This window comes from Desmodus rotundus, chromosome 11, assembly GCF_022682495.2.
Source record: "Desmodus rotundus isolate HL8 chromosome 11, HLdesRot8A.1, whole genome shotgun sequence".
In the NCBI taxonomy this organism is placed as follows: Eukaryota; Metazoa; Chordata; class Mammalia; order Chiroptera; family Phyllostomidae; genus Desmodus; species Desmodus rotundus.
In genome coordinates, this window is record NC_071397.1 from 39,081,970 (window position 1) to 39,104,959 (window position 22,990).

At 36.0% G+C, this 22,990-nt stretch overlaps 1 protein-coding gene across 2 annotated transcripts in view; it reads right to left on the minus strand.

The window, feature by feature from the left end:
* The window catches only part of IBTK (inhibitor of Bruton tyrosine kinase), an 82,886-nt gene that overhangs the window by 31,355 nt on the left and 28,541 nt on the right, over positions 1 to 22,990 (minus strand). For both annotated transcript variants that reach the window (XM_045184814.2, XM_024576684.3), the window contains exons 14-21: positions 22,564 to 22,646; positions 22,444 to 22,481; positions 21,639 to 21,735; positions 12,924 to 13,025; positions 9,172 to 9,289; positions 6,598 to 6,658; positions 5,944 to 6,068; positions 1,572 to 1,684 (exon numbers count right to left, since the gene is read on the minus strand). In XM_045184814.2, the coding sequence (XP_045040749.2) occupies positions 1,572 to 1,684; positions 5,944 to 6,068; positions 6,598 to 6,658; positions 9,172 to 9,289; positions 12,924 to 13,025; positions 21,639 to 21,735; positions 22,444 to 22,481; positions 22,564 to 22,646 (737 nt within the window). The remainder of the gene's footprint in view (positions 1 to 1,571; positions 1,685 to 5,943; positions 6,069 to 6,597; positions 6,659 to 9,171; positions 9,290 to 12,923; positions 13,026 to 21,638; positions 21,736 to 22,443; positions 22,482 to 22,563; positions 22,647 to 22,990) is intronic.

A 22,990-nucleotide genomic window follows, 5' to 3' on the forward strand; every position in this document is an offset into this window, starting at 1 on the left:
ACACTGTAATTCCCCTGGCCTGATCTTTCCAAGACAAAATGACAGGAGGGGTGCTAATCTTAGTTAAAAGATACTAACATGAAAAAGGTGAAGGGATTAAGAAGTACAAATTAGCAGTCACAGAATACTCATGGGGATGTAAAGTACAGCATAGGGAATAGAGTAGCCAAAGAACATACGTGTATCACCCATGGCCATGGACAATGGTGTGGGGATATCCTGAGTGGGGTGAGACTGGGTGGAAGGGACAGGAGAATAAATTGGGACAACTGTAATAGTATAAACAATAAAATATAATTTTAAAAAGATAGTAAAGAGATTTTAATAAGAAACTGCAAAATCAACCTTGATAAGATACTAGATTTTTTAAAAAGCTAAAACAAAAAATGTTATAAAACATTTTTAGACAATTAGGGAAACCTGGATATAAACCGTATTATTAGATAATAATAATGAATTAATGTAATTGCATCAGATGTGATGATGGTATTGTGGTAGTGTAGCACATCCTTATTCTCAGGACATTCACATAAAAGTTTATGGGGAAATGTCACATCTACAATTTACTTCCAAGTGAATAAATCAGTTTTTTTAAAGTGTGCGTGCAGAGTGTTTGGAGGATGAGGGAGGAGAGCATGCAACAGAAAAGACAGCAAGAAAAAGCAAATGTGGTCAAGAGGTAACCAACAATGTGGATGAAGTCTAAGGGTATAAGGTGTTCATGGTATTTTTCTCCCATCTTTTCAGCAAGTTAAATATTTTCAAAATAAAAACAAGGAAAAAATTGTAGAAAAATTATAGAACCTGTACTTTGCAACAGGCTAACATAATGCCTACATAGAAAATATGTTGTTTCTACTGTGGATTCTATACTTCCTCATGCACATGAATAGCATCTCACTTGACATCTCCCTCAGAGCACTGATATATATGAACTGAATCCACATGATAACATTCTCTCTGTCATATTTTGCCTTCCTCCACTAGCTTCGCATGCCACTTGACAGAGTGGTCTCTCTAAAAACATCAATCTTATCCAGTCACATCTGTTTAAAAACCCATCCAAAGCTAACAACAGCCTTCAGAATAAAATCCAAATACCTCAGTTTGACATGCAATACCCTCCAAAATATGGCCCTCTTTAACCTATCTCCTATCTGCACACACCCTATACAGCCGGGCAATGTTGAACTATATGCAAAAGAAACGTGCAGTTCTTTTTATTGCCTGTAGGCTAGGGAACATATTATCCCCTTCTCTGAGCAGGTCTATCTGCCTCCCTTTTTTTTTGGCTAACTTCTCTTCATTCTTCAAGATCCAGCTCAGGTATCACTTTCCTCTAAGAGATACTTCCTATCAAGCTTCTCAGATTAGTCTGCATGTTCCACAGCAAACTTCAGAGTACTTATTACAAGGACTATCATTTTCTGTAGCCCCCAACACAATTTTCTATTTCACCAGCACCAGAGATAGCATATAATAGTATTTACTACATGTTAAATGAATTATATAATGAACAGAGACATGAAAGATTAGATCCAGAAATCTATCCTGAAACACTTTCCACTAACCTGTAGATGGTAGGCTCTGAATAATATCTGAAAGGTTATAACCTCCAGAACTATCTGAACGCTTTCGTGGCTTCTTTTTTGCTTTTGTTTTTGCCTTCTTGAACATACTTTCTCTAGGAAAAAGCACACATAAAAGTCATTTTAAAAAATAAAAGAACTATGCATGTTGAGAAAACACATGACATATGCTGTAGTCACATTTATCTATGTGGTCTGGAGCAAATGACTCAATTTCACAGTGTGATACTACTAACTGTCCTGACAGTAGCATTTCTGTGAAAGTTAGAAACAAGATGGTTACAAGAAAATCCTTTGAAAAGTAAAATACTGCACATGTTCACATAAAAGATATTATAAACTATAATCTAGAATGAGAAACATTTGCTGATAACTTTTAAAACATTTCAGGGAATGCTTAACTCCCTAAATTAAGTATTACTAATGAGGAAAGGAAAATAAAATTACCTGTGAGAACTACAACCACCCCCTTTTTTACTAAAAATTAATTATATAATTCATCAACACTTACACAGGTCAGCTGTGAATATAATTATTTTGTAAAGGACAACATTTGTCAATGCTAAACATTTTATTATAAATTTTTAACATAATAACATCATACATCTAAGTCAGATACCTATAAACTTCCAAGTATCCCAAATGCTACCAAACTCTAGAAAAGGGATTAAAAAAAGAATTTATCTGGAACTCGGGATGTTTTTCAGCAAGCTACACAGTACACTACTACACAAATGCACACATCACATATATATAGTAAATGACTTGAACAACCAAACCAAAGATTCTAACACGTCATTTACCAAGTAGAAGTAATTCTACTAGCAGCTGATAAGTGAGTCATGAACTGGAACAACTAAAACATGAACTGGAATCTAAGAGGGCCTGTCAAACGGTTGGCCCCACCATAAGAACACCTAGAACCCGGGATACTTCGTTGGAGGACTCCCAAACATTACTCACTATAGGCCACATCTCTTAAACCAGTCAAGTTTTCTATGGAAAAAAATCTAGAAGTGGTTCATCCTCTCCAGAGGGCAAATCTCTAATTTTCATACCAAGGTGGGGGAGGATCAATCACTTGGTTGAATAGGGTTCGGAAAAAATAAATGCTCTTTACCAAATCCAACCACCCACTTAGGTCTTCATAAACCTGATTCCTCTAATTCTTAAGACTTTCCAGAATTCTCTTTTAGTTTTTTCCTGTTCTAAGTCACTAAATGCTAGGAAACCTCTTTCCAGTTTCCATAATTAACAGCATTTCCTGACTGCTGTCTTCCCCTTTCCTCTTCTTTGGGCTTTAGCTCATTACGCTTTTTCTATTTCTTTAACCTCGGCAGGGTTTAGGAAGGTAGTTAAGACAAATGCGGACTCCCGGTCAAGATGGCAGCACAGACAGACATGGTTCCCCTCTACGTACACCCAAACAAAATTACAAATAAAAATAGAACAATTATTCAGAGCTGTCAGAGATCAAGTTGAAAGGAAGTGTGACAACTATAGAATTAAAGAAATCACATCCATCAGGACTGGTAGGAGGGACGCAGACACAGAATGGGCTGGTCCCATTCCCACATGTGGTAGATAAAAATTTGGGAGGGATATCTCAGGAGCAAGGAAACCAAGCCCCACACCAGGCCCCCCAGCCCAGGGTACCAATGCCAGGAAGGTAAGTCCCCATAACTTCTGGCTACAAACAAGAGCAGGGATTCAGTCAGTGGAAGAAACTTCTGGAGCCCCAAGAGGTTCTTTTCTTAGAGGTTCCTCTTAAACTCACCACACACAAACTCACCTACTCAGACTCACTCCCTCTGAGCTCTAGCACTGGGGTAGCAGCTTGAAAGGCATCAGTGGCATACAGGAAGAAACTGAAGTGTCTGGCATCAAGGTGAGCAGAGGCCATTGTCCTTTCTATAATGCCTCCTCCACAGAGCCACTAAGCCTGCAAGCAGATGCCATGTCTGAGACTCCATCAACCTGGCTAACACTGTTTGGCCAGCCTTGGAGATCCCCAGAGACTCTGCCCTACCCAACTTACGGGCCTACCCAAGCTGCTTGTCCATATGGAATGGTTGGTCTTGGCTCATGATGCACCACTTCCTAAATCCTTTCAAACAAGCAACAGCTGGCCTCAGTGAGGCCCAGCACTAGCAGCAGTCATCTCAGATTACTTTATAGCTCAGGCACAGTAGCCCAGGGAAAACACAGGTGGGGGCTGACTGTGGCCTGTACCACCCAGGAAACCCCTGAGCCTGTGCACCCAGTGGATAGTTACAGACCACGTCAGAGTACCTCCACCCTGCCCCTGAACAACTGACCCTCCACAAAGGACGGAGGTTGGTAGTCACTGGTCACAGTCAGCCCTTGGAGCTGACTGGCCTGGCTAAATCCCTCCCATTGATCTGCCAGCAGCAACCAAAGCCCATACAAAGGGTACACCTCAAATAGCCAGCTTGGGTGATAGGAGAGGCCATGTCACTGGACTCTACAGGACACCTACTACATTAGGCCACACTATCAAGACACAGAGTCAAAGCAGCTCTACGTAATACATGGGAACAAACACAGGGAGGCTGCCAAAACAAGGAGACAAAGAAACATGGCCCAAATGAAAGAATGGATCAAAACTAGAGAAAAAGAGCGAAACAAAATGGAGATAAGCAATCTATCAGATGCAGAGTTCAAAACACTGGTTATAAGGATGCTCAAGGAACTTAGTGAGGACCTCAGCAGCATAAAAAAGATCCAGTCAGAAATGAAGGACACACTAATTGAAATAAAGAACACTTTACAGGGAAATAACAGTGGAGTGGATGTAGCTGAGAATCAAATCAAGGATTTGGAACATAAGCAAAAATAGCCAATCAGAACAACAGGAAGAAAAAAAGAATACAATAATATGAGGGTAGTATAAACAGCCTCTGGGACAACTTCAAGACATCCAACATTCCCATCATAGAGGTTCCAGAAGGAGAAGAGAAAGATCAAGATATTGGAAATCTATTTGAAAAGGAAATGAAAGAAAACTTCCCTAATTTGGTGAAGAAAATAGATATACAAGTCCAGGAAGCACAGAGAATCCAAAACAAGATGCATGCAAAGAGGCTCACTCTAAGACACATCATAATTAAAAGGCAAAGATTAAAGCTAAAGAGAGAATCTTAAAAGCAGCAAGAGGAAAGAAGTTAGTCACTTACAGGGGAGTCCCCATAAGACTGTCAGCTGATTTCTCTAAAGAAATGTTGCAGGCTAGAAGGGATTGGCAGAAATATTCAAAGTCATGAAGAGCAGGGACCTATAGCCAAGATTGCTCTACCCAGCAAAGCTATCATTTTAGAACAGAAGGGCAGATAAAGAGTTTCCCATGAAGAAAAAACTAAAGGAGTTCATCATCACCAAACCATTAGTACATGAAATGTTAAAGGGACTTATTTAAGAAAAAGATCAAAACTCTGAACAATAAAATGGCAAAAAATACAAATCTATCAACAATTGAATCTAAAATACAAACTAAGCAAACAAGAACAGAGACAGAATCATGGATACAGAGAGTGTTTTTGCTGGCTGCGAGATGGAAGAGAGGTGTGGGGGAATGGGTGAGGATGTGAGTGGATTAAGAACTACAAATAGGTAGTTACAGAATAGCCACGGAGACGTAAAGTACAATATAGGAGATGGAGTAGCCAAAGAACTTATACACAGGACCCATGGACATGAACTTTGGTGGGGGATTGCCTGAGGGAGTGGGGGCTGCTGGGTGGAAGGGCACAAAGGGGGAAAAATCAGGACAATTGTAATAGCATAATTAATAAAATATAATTTAAAAAATAAATTACAAAAAAGATAAAGATAAATGCACTAATTCAACCCAACAAGCATAGCCTGAAGGCTACCTTCCTTTCATATTTATATTTAATTTTATTTTGTTTAGTATATTTTATTGATTATTCTATTACAGTTGTCCCATTTTTTTCCTCTCCTTTATCCCCCTCTACCCTGCACCCCGCCTCCCTCCAGTATTCCCCCTCTTAGTTCATATCCATGGGTTGTACATACAAGTTGTTTGGCTTCTCCATTTCCTATACTATTCTTAACCTCCCTGTCTATTTTGTGCCTACCAATTATGCTTCTTACTCCCTGTACCTTTTCCCCCATTTTGCAAATATAAATTATTCATTTACTTTGTACTATACCAAGTCGAAGAATGAACATAAATGCATACATTTTATGTCATGTTTCTCACTTCTTTTCTTTCAATATCATTATAAAAGTATCCAGGATCTGGGATGGGCAGGCAAGGTGGGGAGGAAGAAGAGAGGAAGGAAAGGAAAACAAAATAGGAAACAGAGCTTACGAGTAATTTTGTTCATTATTTATTTCTTCTTTCAAAAAAATATCTCCATCTTCTAGTAGTTCTAAATAGCTAATATCTGGTCCATCTTGATATGGTGTAATGACTCTTCTAGCCATTGCTGGAATCTACAGAAAACAAGTTGTCACCTTTTAAATACAAAATTTACAAAGACTTTTTAAAACTGGTATAATATCCCATTTGTTTAAATATGTGGTGACATTAACTAGAAAAGGTCTAGAATGCCTAATGATTTCTTAAATTTAAATCAAGGTGGGTTGATTAAAATTTATTTCATTAAGTTATACAAAAAAACAAAAACCTTGACTAAAAAGCTCCCGTTTATTAAAAATGCAAATTAACCTATTTGTTAGGGATCATGTGAATCCGTGCTTTTGCACTGTCCTGACCTTTGGTAAACAATAAATAATAAAAGACTCATGCTTTCATTTATAAGGGAATTATAAGATACTAATCTTATTTAGTATCTTCAATTTTGATTGTCATTCTTATCTATGGGATCTCAAAAGAAATACTAAGTCCTATTTTCTAAAAGTTCCTAATGTATTAGAATTCATTAGGAAATTATTCCATTAAGAAGTCTGGTCTAACATACTGTTTTATTTGGTAGTATCATTGAAATAACATAAACCTTACCATTTTTCGGTAAAATACAGAAAGATCCTTCAAAACACCAACACTTAAAACATCAAGAGACCTAACAAGTTAAACACAAAATTTTATCTTAATATTCAAGGAACTTAATACCTGTCAAGATTTTCAAATATGTAGAGGTATTTTATATTGCTAAATAAGTCACAGTTATATTTAAAGCATTAATATCTAGCTGTTACAAAATCTTTTAGCAAGTATGCATACTTATATATTTCAAATAAACAGCATGAACACTTAAATACTTATCATAAAACTCAAGTAACTCTTAAAAGTGATAGAAAAATCTTTACTATTGTAATGAAATAGCAAGTACATATTCTTTTTCCAACTTTCATTTTCCACAAATTATAATCTATAACTATGGAAGGAGTGTTTATATTGATAGAACAATAACCTAACTATCAGGATACCTAAATTTTATCTAAAATTATCACTGCTACCAATTACCTGCATGACTTTGAGCAACTCACTGTACACCTCTCCTGTACTGAACAATTCATGTGTAAAGTAATATTTGGGCTAGATCAACAGAACTCAGAGTAGATTTTAAGGAACTCTCTGGTTCCAAAGAAGTACTTTAAAGCATCAGGGAAAACTTAAATTAAAGTTTACATTCTGAAATATATTTTAACTGTATTTACAACTAACCCAAAACAACTTGCATATTCAACTCTGTACCACATCAGTTTTAACATTTTGAAATTAATTAATTGGGATGCTGTGTCGATATTGGTGTGCCCTCCGTTTTCTGTGCATATTTACTTGCACTTTTTCTAGCAAACACATACTTGATTAGGAATAGTTAAATTTGTACAAATCTTTCTTTTAATGCCACTATACTTGTCTACTCCTCCAAAATTATATCAATACAGACATAATCATGCATGTGTCATCCTTAATATTAATAGTTCAGCTGACACACTTTCCACAACATAATAATTAAACAATAGTAGTATGATACATCATTTTTTAATATCATACTTTCAATAGGTTGATTCCTATCTGACAAACTCAATGAGCTTAATTTGTTTAAAAAAGTTACTATGACTGAAATTACTAATGTAATGTCAGTAAAGAAATTAACTTTATTCTAAAACTCTAGCCAGGCTCTCAAACTAAAATACCAGGAGCATTTTCAAATGACATTGTCTAACATCCCATAACATTAATTTGAACTTGAAAAACATTCTTTACAAAATAACAAATGAGTCAACTGCCAAAATACTATATCCTTTAAATAGAACCCTAAAATGCAATTACTAAGAATCTGTTAGTAGAACAGTGTTATTTCAATCAGTTTTGGAATTAGTTCCATTAAAGATTATAACTTTGAAAGGTGAATTATTAAAAACTGTTTTTGTAATAAATTATATAAGTCAAGATTTTCTTGACTTTTTACATATAAAAATTTCCTTGGGTTTTTTAACCTTTAATATGAAGACATAAACAGAATCTACTTCATAAAGGGTTCATGAAAACTTTCAGAATGTTGCCTGGCACATCAGCATTAGTTATCATTCATATATTAGTTATCATTAGTTATCATTTTATTATCATTAATAATTACTATGACAGTTTTAATTATTACTATTATGACTAACACAAAATAACCAAAATACAGAAATAAATTGGATACTAAAGCTTTAAAAGTGCAAACTGACACCAAGATCTCTAATTTCAAATTTGTGTTCACCAAAACATTCATTTTGTTCACCACTGACTGGATATTGAGTAAATACAATAAAATGTTGACTTTACTTAAAAATCTGTAAATATATTTCATTAAAATTCCACTGCTAAAACTACTGAAAACAACAGAATGAAATTTCCAAGATCCCTCTAATTCTGAAATGTCTACGACTCCTAAATCATTAACATGTATCAATTTCATCCAGGTAATCCTCAAATCCTCATAATATGAAATATTAATTTACAAAATAGGGTATATATACTATCTTTTTATGTAAAATGTGTCATTTTTCATAAGGAACATTTCATTAGTCATTGATTTCTACATAAAGCCTTCAACGTACCTATCGGTTTCCTACAAACTAGAGGAAACAAATTTTTCACACCATTCCCTGAAGCCTAAGTTTGATAGGAAATGTCTTAAAGTGATTAAATACACAGATAAAACAGAAATCAACCATTAACAAATTTTATGCATGTTTACATGTAAAATAATTAAGTACTAGTATTACAGTAGTTTCCAAATGCCAAGGTCACAATTATATAGTTACAGATCAACCTAAACAAGCCAAGAGATATGCATACATGTAACAAATATACTTGTGATACTGTCCCACAACTTTCCAACCAGAATGTAAGCTCCACTGAGGGCAAGGATTTTGTCCATTTTGTTCATTTTTGTATCTTACTAACGGCTAGCATATAGTAGGCACTCAAATGTTCATGGAATGATTAAATCCTCTTACATTTAATATTTTTCTACAAAGATAGAATTGATCATTGTTCACTTTTAAATTACTAATGAACTGCTATTATTTATAAATAATCGCTTTTGCAATGTTCATATAATGTATACACCCAACTTACCTTGCTTCAAGTAAAGCTGCCATATTCAGTCCTATAAACTGTAAACAAGACAGTTTCAATTGCTCAGCATTATACATTGCTGCAAATTCTAATAGCATAGCAGCATTCTTAAGGGTAACTACAAAGGAAGAAAATACATGTAAATTTACGTGAAAGGCATGATACTACAGAAAATGAAATATACTTATTTCTAAAGTTGTCTAAATTTAGAACAAGGAAAATTGAAAGTAGTTTCTTGCCAAAATTAACTAATACAAGGACAAAAATAGAACCCATTTTTCATTCTAATGTACCAAACTAATTTAAAATGATTGGTTATGAGAAAAAAAATAAGCACATATAAATTTTAAGCCGAGAAAGTACAGGTGCATAGAATGTCATCTAAAAGCAAACACCTAAGAAACGGTAATCTTCCACTTAATATTTTGAGTATTTTTAACTTCCATTGGCAAACAGCTTCCCTTTTCATTTGTATAGAACAGAATAGTCATTCCCTCTATAAAACTAAAGCTATTCTTAAGACTAATAGAAACTTTAAAAATCATCCTATAAAATATATTTATGTTGCATAATCTATCAATTTATGTGGGTATATTTACATATATAAACATATCCACACACTATATATTTGGAAAATAAGTACATCTTTACCTTACCATATTATTCATGCCAGTGCAGAATCTCATATACTATATAAAAGATTCTGGATTTTATTACAATGCTAGTAACTTTTATATAAAGTATGTTTCACTAGAAAATTGTCACAAAATATCCTACCTACATAGCATGTAACTTTGGCTTCCCAAGTCTCTCCATTCTTTTTCTTATTTACTCAGTCCCAGTCAACAGAGGAATACAACTGTCTTCTATGCCAGGTTTCCTCCCTTCCTCTATTTTTTTCTTTCCCCTTAGTAACTCTGTCAAAAGTTGTAACTGTAGCCTTGAATGGTGTGGCTCAGTGGACTGAGCACTGGACTGCAAACCAAAGGGTCAATGCTTCAATTCCCAGTCAGGGCACATGCCTGGGTTGCAGGCCAGGTCCCCAGTTGGGGGCGCTCAAGAGGCAACCGCACAGTGATGTTTCTCTCCTTCTTTCTCCGTCCCTTCCCCTCTTTAAAAATAACTAAAATCTTAAAAAGAACAGTATTTTCAAAAAAAAAAAGTTGTAACTGCAACCAATAATTGTGTGTCTCACTACTGACAAACCTCAAATTTCAACTAATGAATGATGAACCCAAAGTCTTCCATTTCAAAGAAATTAAAATGGATCATATAAATTTTTGGAATTGTTCAGTTGGGAACAAGATTGCCCAATAACTAAAGACCAAGCAATTCTCTTGCTACATTCTAGGAAGATCAAGGATTTCATTAAAAGAGACAACTCTGTAGCAGGGTCCAATAAAATAATATTCAAGGAATGCCAGGAAAGTAAACTGAATGACAAAAAATGTCACCTGTATGGACACTTTGTAACTATTGCGTGTTGTGTCCTTTGTTTTATATATATGCATTTCCCTTTTCTTGCTTAAAAGGTCAAAACTATTACTCTTTTTTGAAAACTCAGAAGATACTCCACAGAGCTCTAAAAAATTGCATAAAGAGGACACTAGAGCTAAGACAAACTATTGAGTTGGCTAAAAAGTCCATTTTTTTCTGTAAAATAATAGCACATTTTTCATTTTCACCAATAACTTTATTAATTTAGACATTTGGAGTATGTTGGCTATCTCCTACTCTTGGCTTCTAGTGGGTAGAGGCTAGGGGTGCTGCTAGACATCTTCCAATGCACAAGACACCCCACAACAAAGAATTATGGTCAAAATGTCAACAGTACCAAGAAACTTTGCAAACCACTTTTGACATGTTCAGTCACAGCACCTTCTCTATACACTGCACAAATCTTGTTTTCCATTTCAATTGCATTTTTACCTTTCTTGAAATATTAAAGCATAATACGCCAAAAATGTTTTCTTCCATCTTTAATATTAATATGGCTGCACAAAAATTCACTGATTTTGATGAAATTTTTTAAACCCTCATCAATTTTGACAGCTATTACAATAAAATGTAACAAAATTGTTCCAAATGAAGTTAAAGACTTCACTCCAGTAGTTAAAGCACTAGTAGAGACAGTGTGTGGAAAAAACAGACTTTTTGGCCAACCCAGTATTAGCAAGTACGAATTAGAAAAATTTGACAGGAAATCCCTTCACACTTCCTCAATTGGGAATGTGGCAATGAATGAGAACAAGGACAAAATCAGAAACTCACGAAACTTCTGTATCAGGCTAAGGAAATGTTACTTTTATCATAGAATAAGCAATTAAAAATATTTGAACAGGGGAAGGCACAATTACTTCCATAGGAAGATAGAAGTTAGGAGAGAGAGAGAACTTAAAAGACTACTGTGACATTACACAGAGGACACAGATAACACTGAATTCAACTAGCTTGGTCACAATAAAAAGGTGGGAGAAATGTCATCAATGTAGTTAAGGTGAATTGGTTTTCATAACCAAAATAACCTGGGTATAAGAAACAAAATAACAACAACAACAACAGAAAACCCCAGCAAGGTTGTTTTCAGGAGAAAAGCCACGCAATTAACTGAAATGATGAACAGAGAAAGAAATAAAAGTTTAAGAGAAAAGAAGTGTATTTTGATCAATTATATTAATGAGATGGTTACATAAACATTCCTGTAAATAGTAAGAAATGAGGAGCTAAACAAATGAGGTCTGTCCAGAAGGTATCCAGCCATGTAGTATAAAAAATAGAGACATTTATTGAAGAAGATACAAGAGATAAGGAACACTGTACACATGATGCCTCAGTCCCTTCAAAGTAGGCACTTTGAGTCCTCACACAGTTCTCCCGATTGCCACGAGTTGTCCCATAGCATTTTCCTGAATCTCATCAATGGTCTGAAATCTCCCTTTTAAAGGTGATTTTAGTTTTGAGAAAAACCAGAAGTCACGGGGCACCAAATCTGGGCTGCAGGGGGGCTGAGTCACCTGGATGATTTGATGCTTCGCCAAAAAACTCTGCACAAGACATGGTGCATGAACAGGCACAGTGTCCTGATGAAGCTGCCAATCACCTCTTGCCCATAGCTGTGGCCTTCATCTGAATCATCTGAATCGTTTCCACAGAGGAATGTTCAAGCTTAACACAAAATCTGATGCAGATTTTTGGCTCTTCTTACTCACTCATTTTGAATGCAATGGCCTCACAGCACACATGTTCACTCTACAGCGTCTACGGTCCCCACTGACTAGTACAATGAAGTTGTCACTGTTCATGCATGCACATTCCAGTCCACTCTCCTTGGCTGCCAGGTTACATTAATATTGCACAAACTGTTCTCATTACATTAACAATAGCTAGGCTTTTTCTGGACAGACTTCGCTGACTTACAGTCAAGACCAGGCCACGTGTAAAAAATTCCTGCTTCCAGACTCATCTTTGAAATTTCAAAATAAATGTTATACCATCTTTATTATTTAAAGTTTTGTGACATTTTTTAAAAGGTAACATATTTCAATTATAAGATGTACATATTTTCACATATTAATATCTCTGAAAAAAGGATGTGCTTTCAACTGATGACATGAACTAATTAAAGTGTTCGGTTATTTTTCATGATACAAAAAAATACTGGTGCATTTACCGTAAGTGGCATCAAAAGTCAGTAATATGATAATCCTGGACCAACCTAAAAACATACTATATTCTACTTCAAAAATACTCACGGTTTTCAGTTAATGCTACCTCACAAATCTCTTTCAGTCGAGTTATGAGAAGCTGATCAGCCACCACAAGAACACTACAAATAAAATCCACATTTTGAGATTCTAAAAAAAAAAAAGAAAGAAAGAATAAGCATCACTCTTTATTACTTTATAAACATTACACCTAGGAAAACATATTCAAGTAATTAAGACAGCAAAAGAGAATTAGAGTGATCATTTTCTAAGTGTTAGAATGGCAAACATTATAAATAGTAATATCAAAACATGCGTTGGTTCACACTGGGACCATAACATGAGCAACCTGGGTCGGTATTTTCAGCTGAGAGGGCTACTACAATGCCTAACATATTTAAAATCCCCCATCTTGTTAAACAAACATTTCTCAAATTAATAAACAGAGGGAAAAGTCCTATCTCAACATCAAATTTAATTTAGGTGTACATTAGCATGTGTAAGTATATATGTGTATATATGGGGGGGAGGGAGAAGGGGCATTCCTTATTTAAAATAAAATTGGTGACCTAAAGAGATCTTTTTTAAAAAAAATTCCTTAATTTAAAATAACTTATTGGTCCCGCATACTAATGGCCTTAAGAAATGCCCCAGAGCCACACCAGAATAATGTATATAGAAAAAAACAAAAACACCAAAGGAAGAAAGGGGGGAGAAATGGTTAAGAAGAAAAAAATGAAGTAAAAGAAACATTTTAAAAAATAAAGCAGAGATGAAGTCATTGGGGATGGCAGAGTTAAGGACTACTTCAAAATTCTTCTCTAGAAAAGCAATGAGAAGACTGAAAAAAAATTATCAATATCAACTTTTTCAGAATTCAAAACAAGCTATACAATAATATTGGGCATGCTGACTCAAGACATTTAGATAAATCTTAGTTAAGAGTTTTGGAACACTGCAACTTTTCCTATTTAGACATATTCAGAGCATTCCACCTAACAGAAGCAAATATGTATTCTTCTCAAGTGTATACAAAACCTTCTCCAGAAATGATCATATGGTAGGCCACAAAACAAGCATTAATTTGAAAAGATCTGAAACAATACCTAGCATCTTCTGCTACTAAAAAGGCAAAAATCTAAATAACAAGAGAAAAATTGGAAAATTTACCTATGTGGAAATTAATCAACACAGTCTTAAACAACCAGTAAGTCAAAAAAAAGAATCACAGAGAAAGCAAAAAAATACCTTTTGAGACATATGAAAATGGAAACACAACATACCAAAACTGATAGTATAAAGTAAAGAAAGTTCTAACAAGGAAGTTTATACTGATAAATATCTTAACTAAAAAGAATTTGAAAGGAAACCCGTAGGGCTTTTTATATAACAAAGAACCAGAAAAGAATAAATGAAGCCCAAAGTTAGAAGAAGAAAAGAAAGAAACATTACAGCAGAAATCAGTACACTACATGCCAAAAACAAAGAAAAAAGAAAAACAATAGAAAAAATCAAAATTAAAAGTTATTTGGACTTCCGGTCAAGATGGACATATAGGTAAACAAAGCCTCCTTGCACAACCACACAAAAATCACAACTAAACTATAGGACAACCACCATCACTCAGAACCATCAGAAAACAAGTTGAATGGAAGTACAATAACTATTGAATTAAAGAAACCACATCCATCCAAACTGGTAGAAGGAGTGGAGACATGTAACAGAATGGTCCCACATCCATGTGTGGTCTATAAAAATTTGGGAGGGATATCTCAGGAGTAAGGAGTCCCAGCCCCACACCAGGCCCCCCAGCCCAGGGTACCAGTGCCAGGAAGGTAAGTCCCCATAACTTCTGGCTGCAAACAGCTGCAGGGATTCAGTCAGTGGAAGAAAATTCTGGAGCCCCAAGAGGTTCCTCTTAAAGAACCCACACACTGACTCACCTACTCAGACTCACTCCCTGTGAGCTCCAGCACCACAGTAGCAGCTTGAAAGGCATCAGTGGCATACAGGGAGGAAGTAAAGTATCTGGCATTAAGGCCAGAATGGGAGGACACCTTTCTCCCAGACAAAAAGGCGGGCACAGGCCATTGTTCCTTTGGACTATCCCCACACAAAGCCACAGAGCCAGCAGGCGGGTACCATATCTGAAACTCCATCAACCTGGGTAACAATGTTTGCCCTGCCCTGGAGATCTCCTGAGACTCTGTACCCCAAAACTTACAGGCCCACTGAGGCTGTTAAGAGTGGCTTTTCCATATGAATGGCCACTTGGCTCATGCTTCAGAACTTCCTAAATCCTCTCAAACTAGCAACAGCTAGCCTCGGTGAGCCCCCTGGCCCTGTACTTCTTGCTAAGTGGTCCCAGGCCTGGCACTAGCAGCAAGCAGCCTAGGTTAACATTTTGGCTTTGCCTGGGAATGTCCAAGCCCAGCAGCCATCTCAGATTATTTCATAGCTCAAGCAGGGTGGCCCCAGGCAAAACACAGGTGGGGGCTGACCTTGGCCTGCACCACCCAGAAAACCCCAGAGCCAGTGCACCCAGTAGACAGCTACACACATTACAGCACCACCACCCTGCCCTGCACAGCAGATCCTCTGTGGATGGTGAAGGTTGGTTGTAAGTGGTCACAGCCAGTCTTTGAACCTGAATGGCCTGGGTAAATCCCTCCCATTGATGTGCCAATAGTAATCAGGACTCAACTACAAGAGGAGAGTATACTCAGCCCATATGGAGGGCATACCTCAAGTACCCAGCTTGGGTGATAGGAGAGGCTGTGCCACTGAATCTTACAGCACAACTACTACACTAGGCCACACTACCAAGACATGGAGTCAAAGCAGCTCTACCTAATACATGGAAACAAACACAGGGAGGCTGCCAAAATGAGGAGACAAAAAAAACATGGCTCAAATAAAATAACAGATCAAAACTCCAGAAAAAGAGAGAAACAAAATGGAGATAAGCAATCTATCAGATGCAGAGTTCAAAACACTGGTTATAAGGATGCTCAAGGAACTCCAGTAGGACCTACAAAGCATAAAAAAAGATCCAGCTAGAAACAAAGGAAACACTAATTGAAATAAGAACAATTTACAGGGAAACAATGGTAGAGTGGATGAAACTGAGAATCAAATCAAGGAATTGGAACATAAGCAAAAAACAACCAATCAGAACAACAGGAAGAAAAAAAGAATACAAAAATATGAGGGTAGTATAAACAGCCTCTGGGACAACTTCAAGCATATCAATACTTACATCATGGGGGTACTGGAAGAAGAAGAGAAAGATTAAGATATTGGAAATTTATTTCAAAAAATAATGAAAGAAAACTTCCCTAATTTGGTGAAGAATATAGACATGCAAGTCCAGGAAGCACAGAGAATCCAAAACAAGACGCATGCAAAGAGGCTCACTCCAAGACACATCACAATTAAAATGCTGACGGTTAAAAATAAAGAGACAATCTTAAAAGCAGCAAGAGAAAAGAAGTTAAGTTACTTACAGGGGAGTTCCCATAAGACTATCAGCTGATTTCTCAAAAGAATCTTTGCAGGCTAGAAGGGACTGGCAGAAATATTCAAAGTCATGAAGAGCTGGGACCTATAGCCAAGATTGCTCTACCCAGCAAAACTATCATTTAGAACAGAAGGGGAGATAAAGAGTTTCCCATGAAGAAAAAACTAAAGGAGTTCATCATCACCAAACCATTAGTACATGAAATGTTAAAGGGACTTATTTAAGAAAAAGAAGATCAACTATGAACAATAAAATGGCAATAAATACACATCTATCAACAATGAATCTAAAATACAAACTAAGCAAACAAGAACAGAGACAGAATCATGGATACAGAGAGCGTTTTGCTGGTTGCCAGTTGGGAGGGGGGTGCAGATAAATGGATGAAGAGGTGAGGGGATTAAGAAGTACAAATAGGTAGTTACAGAATGACCATGGGAATGTAAAGAACGGTACAGGAAATGATGTAGAAGAAGAACTTGTATGCATGGCCCATGGACATGAACAATGGTGTGGGGATTGCCTGAGGGGGTGGAGGGAGTAAAAGGGGGAAAAATTGGGACTATTATAATAGCATAATGAATAAAATGTAATTTTAAAAATGTCAGTTGTTCGATAAGATAAACAAAATTAACAAACTCTTAGGTAGACCAAGAAAAGAGGACTCACATAAAATTATACATGAAAGAGGATAAATTACAACTAATATCACAGAAATGTACCAAGTCATAAGAGACCACTATGAACAATTATATGCTCATGAACTGGACAATCCAGAACAAATGAATAAATTCCTACAAATGCACAACATACCATGACTGAATCATAAAGAAATAGAAAATCTAAACAGACCAGTAATAGAGTAAAAAAAATTGAATCAGTAATCAAAAATCTCCCCAAAAGGACTAGATGGCTTTACAAGTGAATAACACCAAACATTTAAGGAAAATTAACACCAACCCTTCTCATCTAAAATCATCTAAAAAAAATGAAGAGGAAGGAACACTTTCAAACTCATTTTATGAGGCCAGCATTATCCTGACATCAAAGGCAGATGTGAACTCTACAAGAAAATTACAGAACAACATCCCTGATTAACATACAAAGAAAAAGTCCTCAGTAAAATACTAGTAATCCAAATTCAACAGCATATAAAAGAATTATACACCATGACCAAGTAGAATTTATGTCTGGGATGCAAAGATGGTTCAACATGTCCAAATAAATAAATATGATATACCATACTAACCAAATGAAGGACAAAAATTATATGATCTCAATAGATGCAGAAACTGCATACAACGAAATTCAACATCCATTCACGATCAAAACAAAATTAGGTATGATAAACTCCAGCCAAGATGGAGGTGTAGGCAGACACACTGTAGTTCATCACACAACCAAAAGAAGGATAACAACAAATTTAAAAACAAACAACAACCAGAACTGACAGAAAATCAAACTGTATGGAAGTCCAACAACCAAGGAGTTAAAGAAGAAACATTCATCCAGACCAGTAGAAGGGGCAGAGACAGGCAGCTGGGCTCGTGGCAAGGCATCAGGTGGAGGACCAGGGCAGGCAAGGTAGTGGCTGGCAGACAGGGCAGTCCCACATTCGCATGCAGATAAACCGGGAGGAACTGGGCAGCAATATAGACAATGTGACCCAGGGTTCCAGCACGGAAATAAAGCCTCAAAGTCTCTGATTGAAAACACCTGTGGGGGTTGAGGCAGTGGGAGAAACTCCCAGCCTCACAAGTGAATTTCTTGGAGAGACCCACAGGGTCCTAGAATGTACACAAACCCAGCCACCCGGGAATCAGCACCAGAAAGGCCCACTTTGACTGTGAGTAGCTGGGGAAGTGCTTGAAAACAGGCAGAGAGCAGAGCAAGCAGCACTGTTCCCTCTCAGACCCCTCCCCCATGTACAGAGTCACAACACAACCACGTGGGTTGCCCTGCCCTGGTGAACACCCTAGGCTCTGCTCCTTACTACTTAACAGGCGCCCAGAGACCAAAAAAAAAAAAAAAAAAAAAAAAAAAAGAGCCCAAATGAAAGAACAGACCAAATCTACAGAAAAAATACAACCAACAATGAAGAGACAGCCAACCTATCAGATGCACAGTTCAAAACACTGGTAATCAGGATGCTCACAGAAGTGACTGAGCTCAGTCACAAAATGAAGGAACAAATGAAGGATACCCAAAGTGAAATAAAGCAAAATATACAGGGAACCAACAGTGACAGGAAGGAAACAGGGACTCAAATCAACAGTTTGGAACAGAAGGAAGAAACATTCAACCAGAACAGAATGAAGAAACAAGAATTCAAAAAAATGAGGAGAAGCTTAGGAACCTCCAATACAGCTTTTAAACATTCCAACATCGGAATCATAGAAGGAGAAGAGGAAGAGCAAGAAACTGAAGACTTACTTGAAAAAACAATGAAGGAGAACTTCCCCAATCTTCCAAAGGAAATAGACTTTCAGGAAGTCTAGGAAGCTCAGAGAGTCCCAAGGAGGAACACACCAAAGCACATCATAATTACATTAGCCAAGACTGAAGATAAGGAGAGAATCTTAAACTCAGCAAGAGAAAAGGACAGTTACCTACGAAGGACTTCCCATAAGACTGTCAGCTGATTTCTCAAAAGAAATCTTGCAGACAAGAGGCTGGAAAGAAGTATTCAAAGTCATGAAAGACAAGGACCTATATCCAAGATTACTCTATCTGGCAAAGCTATCATTTAGAATGGAAGGGCAGATAAAAGTGCTTCTCAGATAAGGTCAAGTTAAAGGAGTTCATCATCATCCAGCCCTTATTATATGAAATGTAAAAAGGACTTATCTAAGAAAAAGAGGATCAAAACTATGAACAGTAAAATGACAACAGTTATTAACAACTGAACCTAAAAAAAAAAAAAGCAAAAACAAACAAACTAAGCAAGCAACTAGAATAGGAACAGAATCATAGAGATGGAGATCACATGGAAGGTTATCAACAGGGGAGTGGGAGGGGAAGAGAGGGGGAAAGAGCACAGAGAATAAGTAGCACAAATGGCAGGTAGAAAATAGACAGGGGGAGGTTAAGAATAGTATAGGAAATGTAGAAGCCAAAAAATGACCCACAGACATGAATTAAAAGGGGGGGAATGTGGGTGGAAGAGGGTGTGCAGGGCGGAGGGGAATAAAGGGGGGGAAATGGGACAACTGTAATAGCATAATCAATAAAATATATTTTTAAAAATTAGGTATGATAGAAGGAATATACCTCAACACAATAAAGGTCATATATGACAGTCCCACAGCTAACATAATACTCTACAGTAAAAATATGAAAGCTGATCACCCTAAAATCAAGGAGATTCATACACCACAGCACTGGAAGTCCTGGCCAGAGCAATTATGCAAGAAAAATAAATAAATGGCATCCAATTTGGAAAGCAAAAAGTTGAGCCATCCTGTTTGCAGGTGACAAGATGTTATATACAGAAACCCTAAAGATTCCAACAAAAAGCTATTAGAATAAATTCAGTCAGTCGAAGGACATGTATCAAAACCAACAAAAAAATCAGTTGCTTTTCTAAGCCCAAAGAACTGTCTCTAAAAGTAACTAAGAAAAAACTCCCATTTACAATTACATCAATATAAAACACAAGAATATATTTAACCAAGGAGATAAATGATCCATATGCTTGAAACTATAAAACATCAAGGAAAGATATAAAAAAAAGACACAAATAAACGGAAGGATAAACTATGTTCATGACTGAAGAACTTACTGCAATATATTGTTAAAAGGCCCATTCTACCCAAAGGAATATACAGATTCAATTAAATCCTATCAAAATTCCAATGGCATTTTTCACAAAAATGAAAAAAGTAATCCTAAAATTCATATGGAACCACAAAAAAACCCTGAATAGCAATCTTGAGAAAAAAGCACAAAACTGGAGGCGTGGCACTTCCCAATTTTAAACTCTGTTACAAAGCTACAGTAATGTATTAGTATAAACACAGACACACAGACCAGTGAAACAAAATAGAGCCGAGAAATAAACATTCATATATGCAGTCAACTAATTTTTTACTAAAGTGTCAAGATTACAAAATAGGGAAAGGACAGTCTCTTCAATAGAATATTAGGAAAACTGAATATCTACATGAAAGAGAATGAAAGTGCACCCACATCTTAAACCATACACAAAAATCAACTCAAAATGGATTAAAGACTTAAGTGTAAGACCGAAACCATAAAACTGCTGGAAGGAAAAACTCCTCAATATTGATCCTGGCAATAATTTTTCAGATATGACACCAAAAACCACAAATAAAAGCAAAAATAAACAGGTAGGATTACATGAAATTAAAAAGCTCTACACAGGAAAAAAAAAAACACAATTAGCAACATGAACAGATAACCCCTTTCAAATAGGAGAAAATATCTGATAAGGGGTTAATATCCAAAATAATAAGAACTCCTACAACTCAATAGCAAAAAAACAATAACTCAATTTAAAAATGGGCAGAAGACCTCAATAGATATTTCTTCAAAGAAGACATACAAATGGCCAACAAGGTATATGAAAATATGCTCAATGTATACAGTATATATATATCAGGGAAATGCAAATCAAAACCACAATGAGATATCACCTGACACCTGTTAGAATAGCTAGTATCAAAAAACAAAAATATTGAGGAAGATGTGGAGGGATCACTGGTGCATCACTGGGCATTAAACTGGTGCAGCCACTATGAAAACCATATGATGGTTCCTCCAAAAATTAAAAATAGAAATACCATATGATAGAGCAATTCTACTTTCAGGTATTTAGGCCAAGGAATTGAAATCAGGATCTTGAAGGCAAACCTGCACTTTAGACACATCACAAGGGGGAGAAAAGGTTAAAAAAAAACACAAACCCTTATATAGACTATTGGTCAAAACTATACCCCCTATTGTCAATACCCCCTATTCCTCACCTTAATCATAAAAGTGGTTGTGTATGAAACTTTAAATCTAATCTCAACCATTAAATATAATTCTTATACGGTTCATTTTCACATAGATAATGAAAACTTTCTTTTTCCAGTTCTTTACTGTTAGTAATCATCTCCATTGCTAATTCTAGATTAAGCTTCTGTTGATGACTTATTTCAATTAAGAGTAGAAGATTCATCTTGATTTTACCATTACTGAATTATAGCTTAAAGACCTGAAATATCCTCTCTTATTAATACCTTTTATTACCACGGCTTCATCAGTATAGAGGTAGTCCAAAATAACTTCCAGTATGTCAGAATGTATTGGCATTTCCAGAGCTGCACAACTGGAAGCCTAAATAAAGTAAAATTTAAAAAGGTAAGTAAAACATATAATTATATATTTTAAAGATTTTATTTATTTATTCTTTGAGAGAGGGGAAAGGAGGGAGGAAGAGAGGGAGAGAAACATCAATGTGAGAGAGAAACATAGACTGGCTGCCTCATGTACACGCCCTGATTGTGACCTAACCTGCAACCCAACCCAGGCAGGTACCCTGACTGGAATCGAACTGGTAACTTTTCACTTTGTAGGACATCGCCCAACCAACTAAGCCATACTGGTCAGGGTTAAAACATTTAATTTTAAACTACAAAATACCACTACATTCTGACTGAGAGTGGTACAAAAAACTCTGAAGAGGAATCACATCAAATGCAAAAGAATGTAACATTTATAAAATACAAAGCTAAAATGAGATACATTTAATTTTAAATTGCCTTATAACATGATAAAGGATCAATAAAAATTGAGAAAAAAGAAAATATACTGTATTCCAAATTTCTAAATAGTGAAGAAATATTGATTTAAGTGGCTTTTTTGGAATATTTTCATTTCTAAGTGTTGTTATTTTCCAATAGACTTAAGCACAAATAAAGTTCAATACAAAAGAAAAACTGAGTTAAAATACAGGTTCCCATTTTGACTTTCTTTAGTATATAATCTCCCCCAAATCTACATAAGTAGTACTACCAACCTAGGTGGCCTCTACTTAAATCTTACCTCGATCCATGAGCTACTCAGCATACTATGAAAATATTCTGAAAGGAAAAAAAATTCAGTTCAGTAAGAATAGTGAAATACTAAACAAATAAATCAGCAACTAAGAAAAAGTATACCTACCAAGTCTAGCACAAAGAACACATTTATGACAAGGGAATTCCTTTCCATCCACTGATTTCATGGTCACGTCACACAAAAATGAGCTGCCAGAAAAATGTTTAATTAAAGCAAGAGCAATTTTTTTACATGTTGAACAAATAAGAAAATTCATTATAGGATTTGGCTTAAGTTTTTGACTTGCTCTTCCTGAAAGGTAGATGAGAATAACTTGAGGGTATATACACAAATAAAGTAGTTCATATCCTTCCAGTTTAAGGAAGATAAAGGCCTTTGAAAAGGAAACGGAATTCAGATAAATATCCCAACCATTCTTCTGATTTTTTTATTACAAGCCAAAGGTTAATGATATAATGGTAAGTGACATCATAGTCAAAGATCTTTAGTTCACTTATTAGTACAACCCATCTGTGCTAAGCTTAATCCTGGT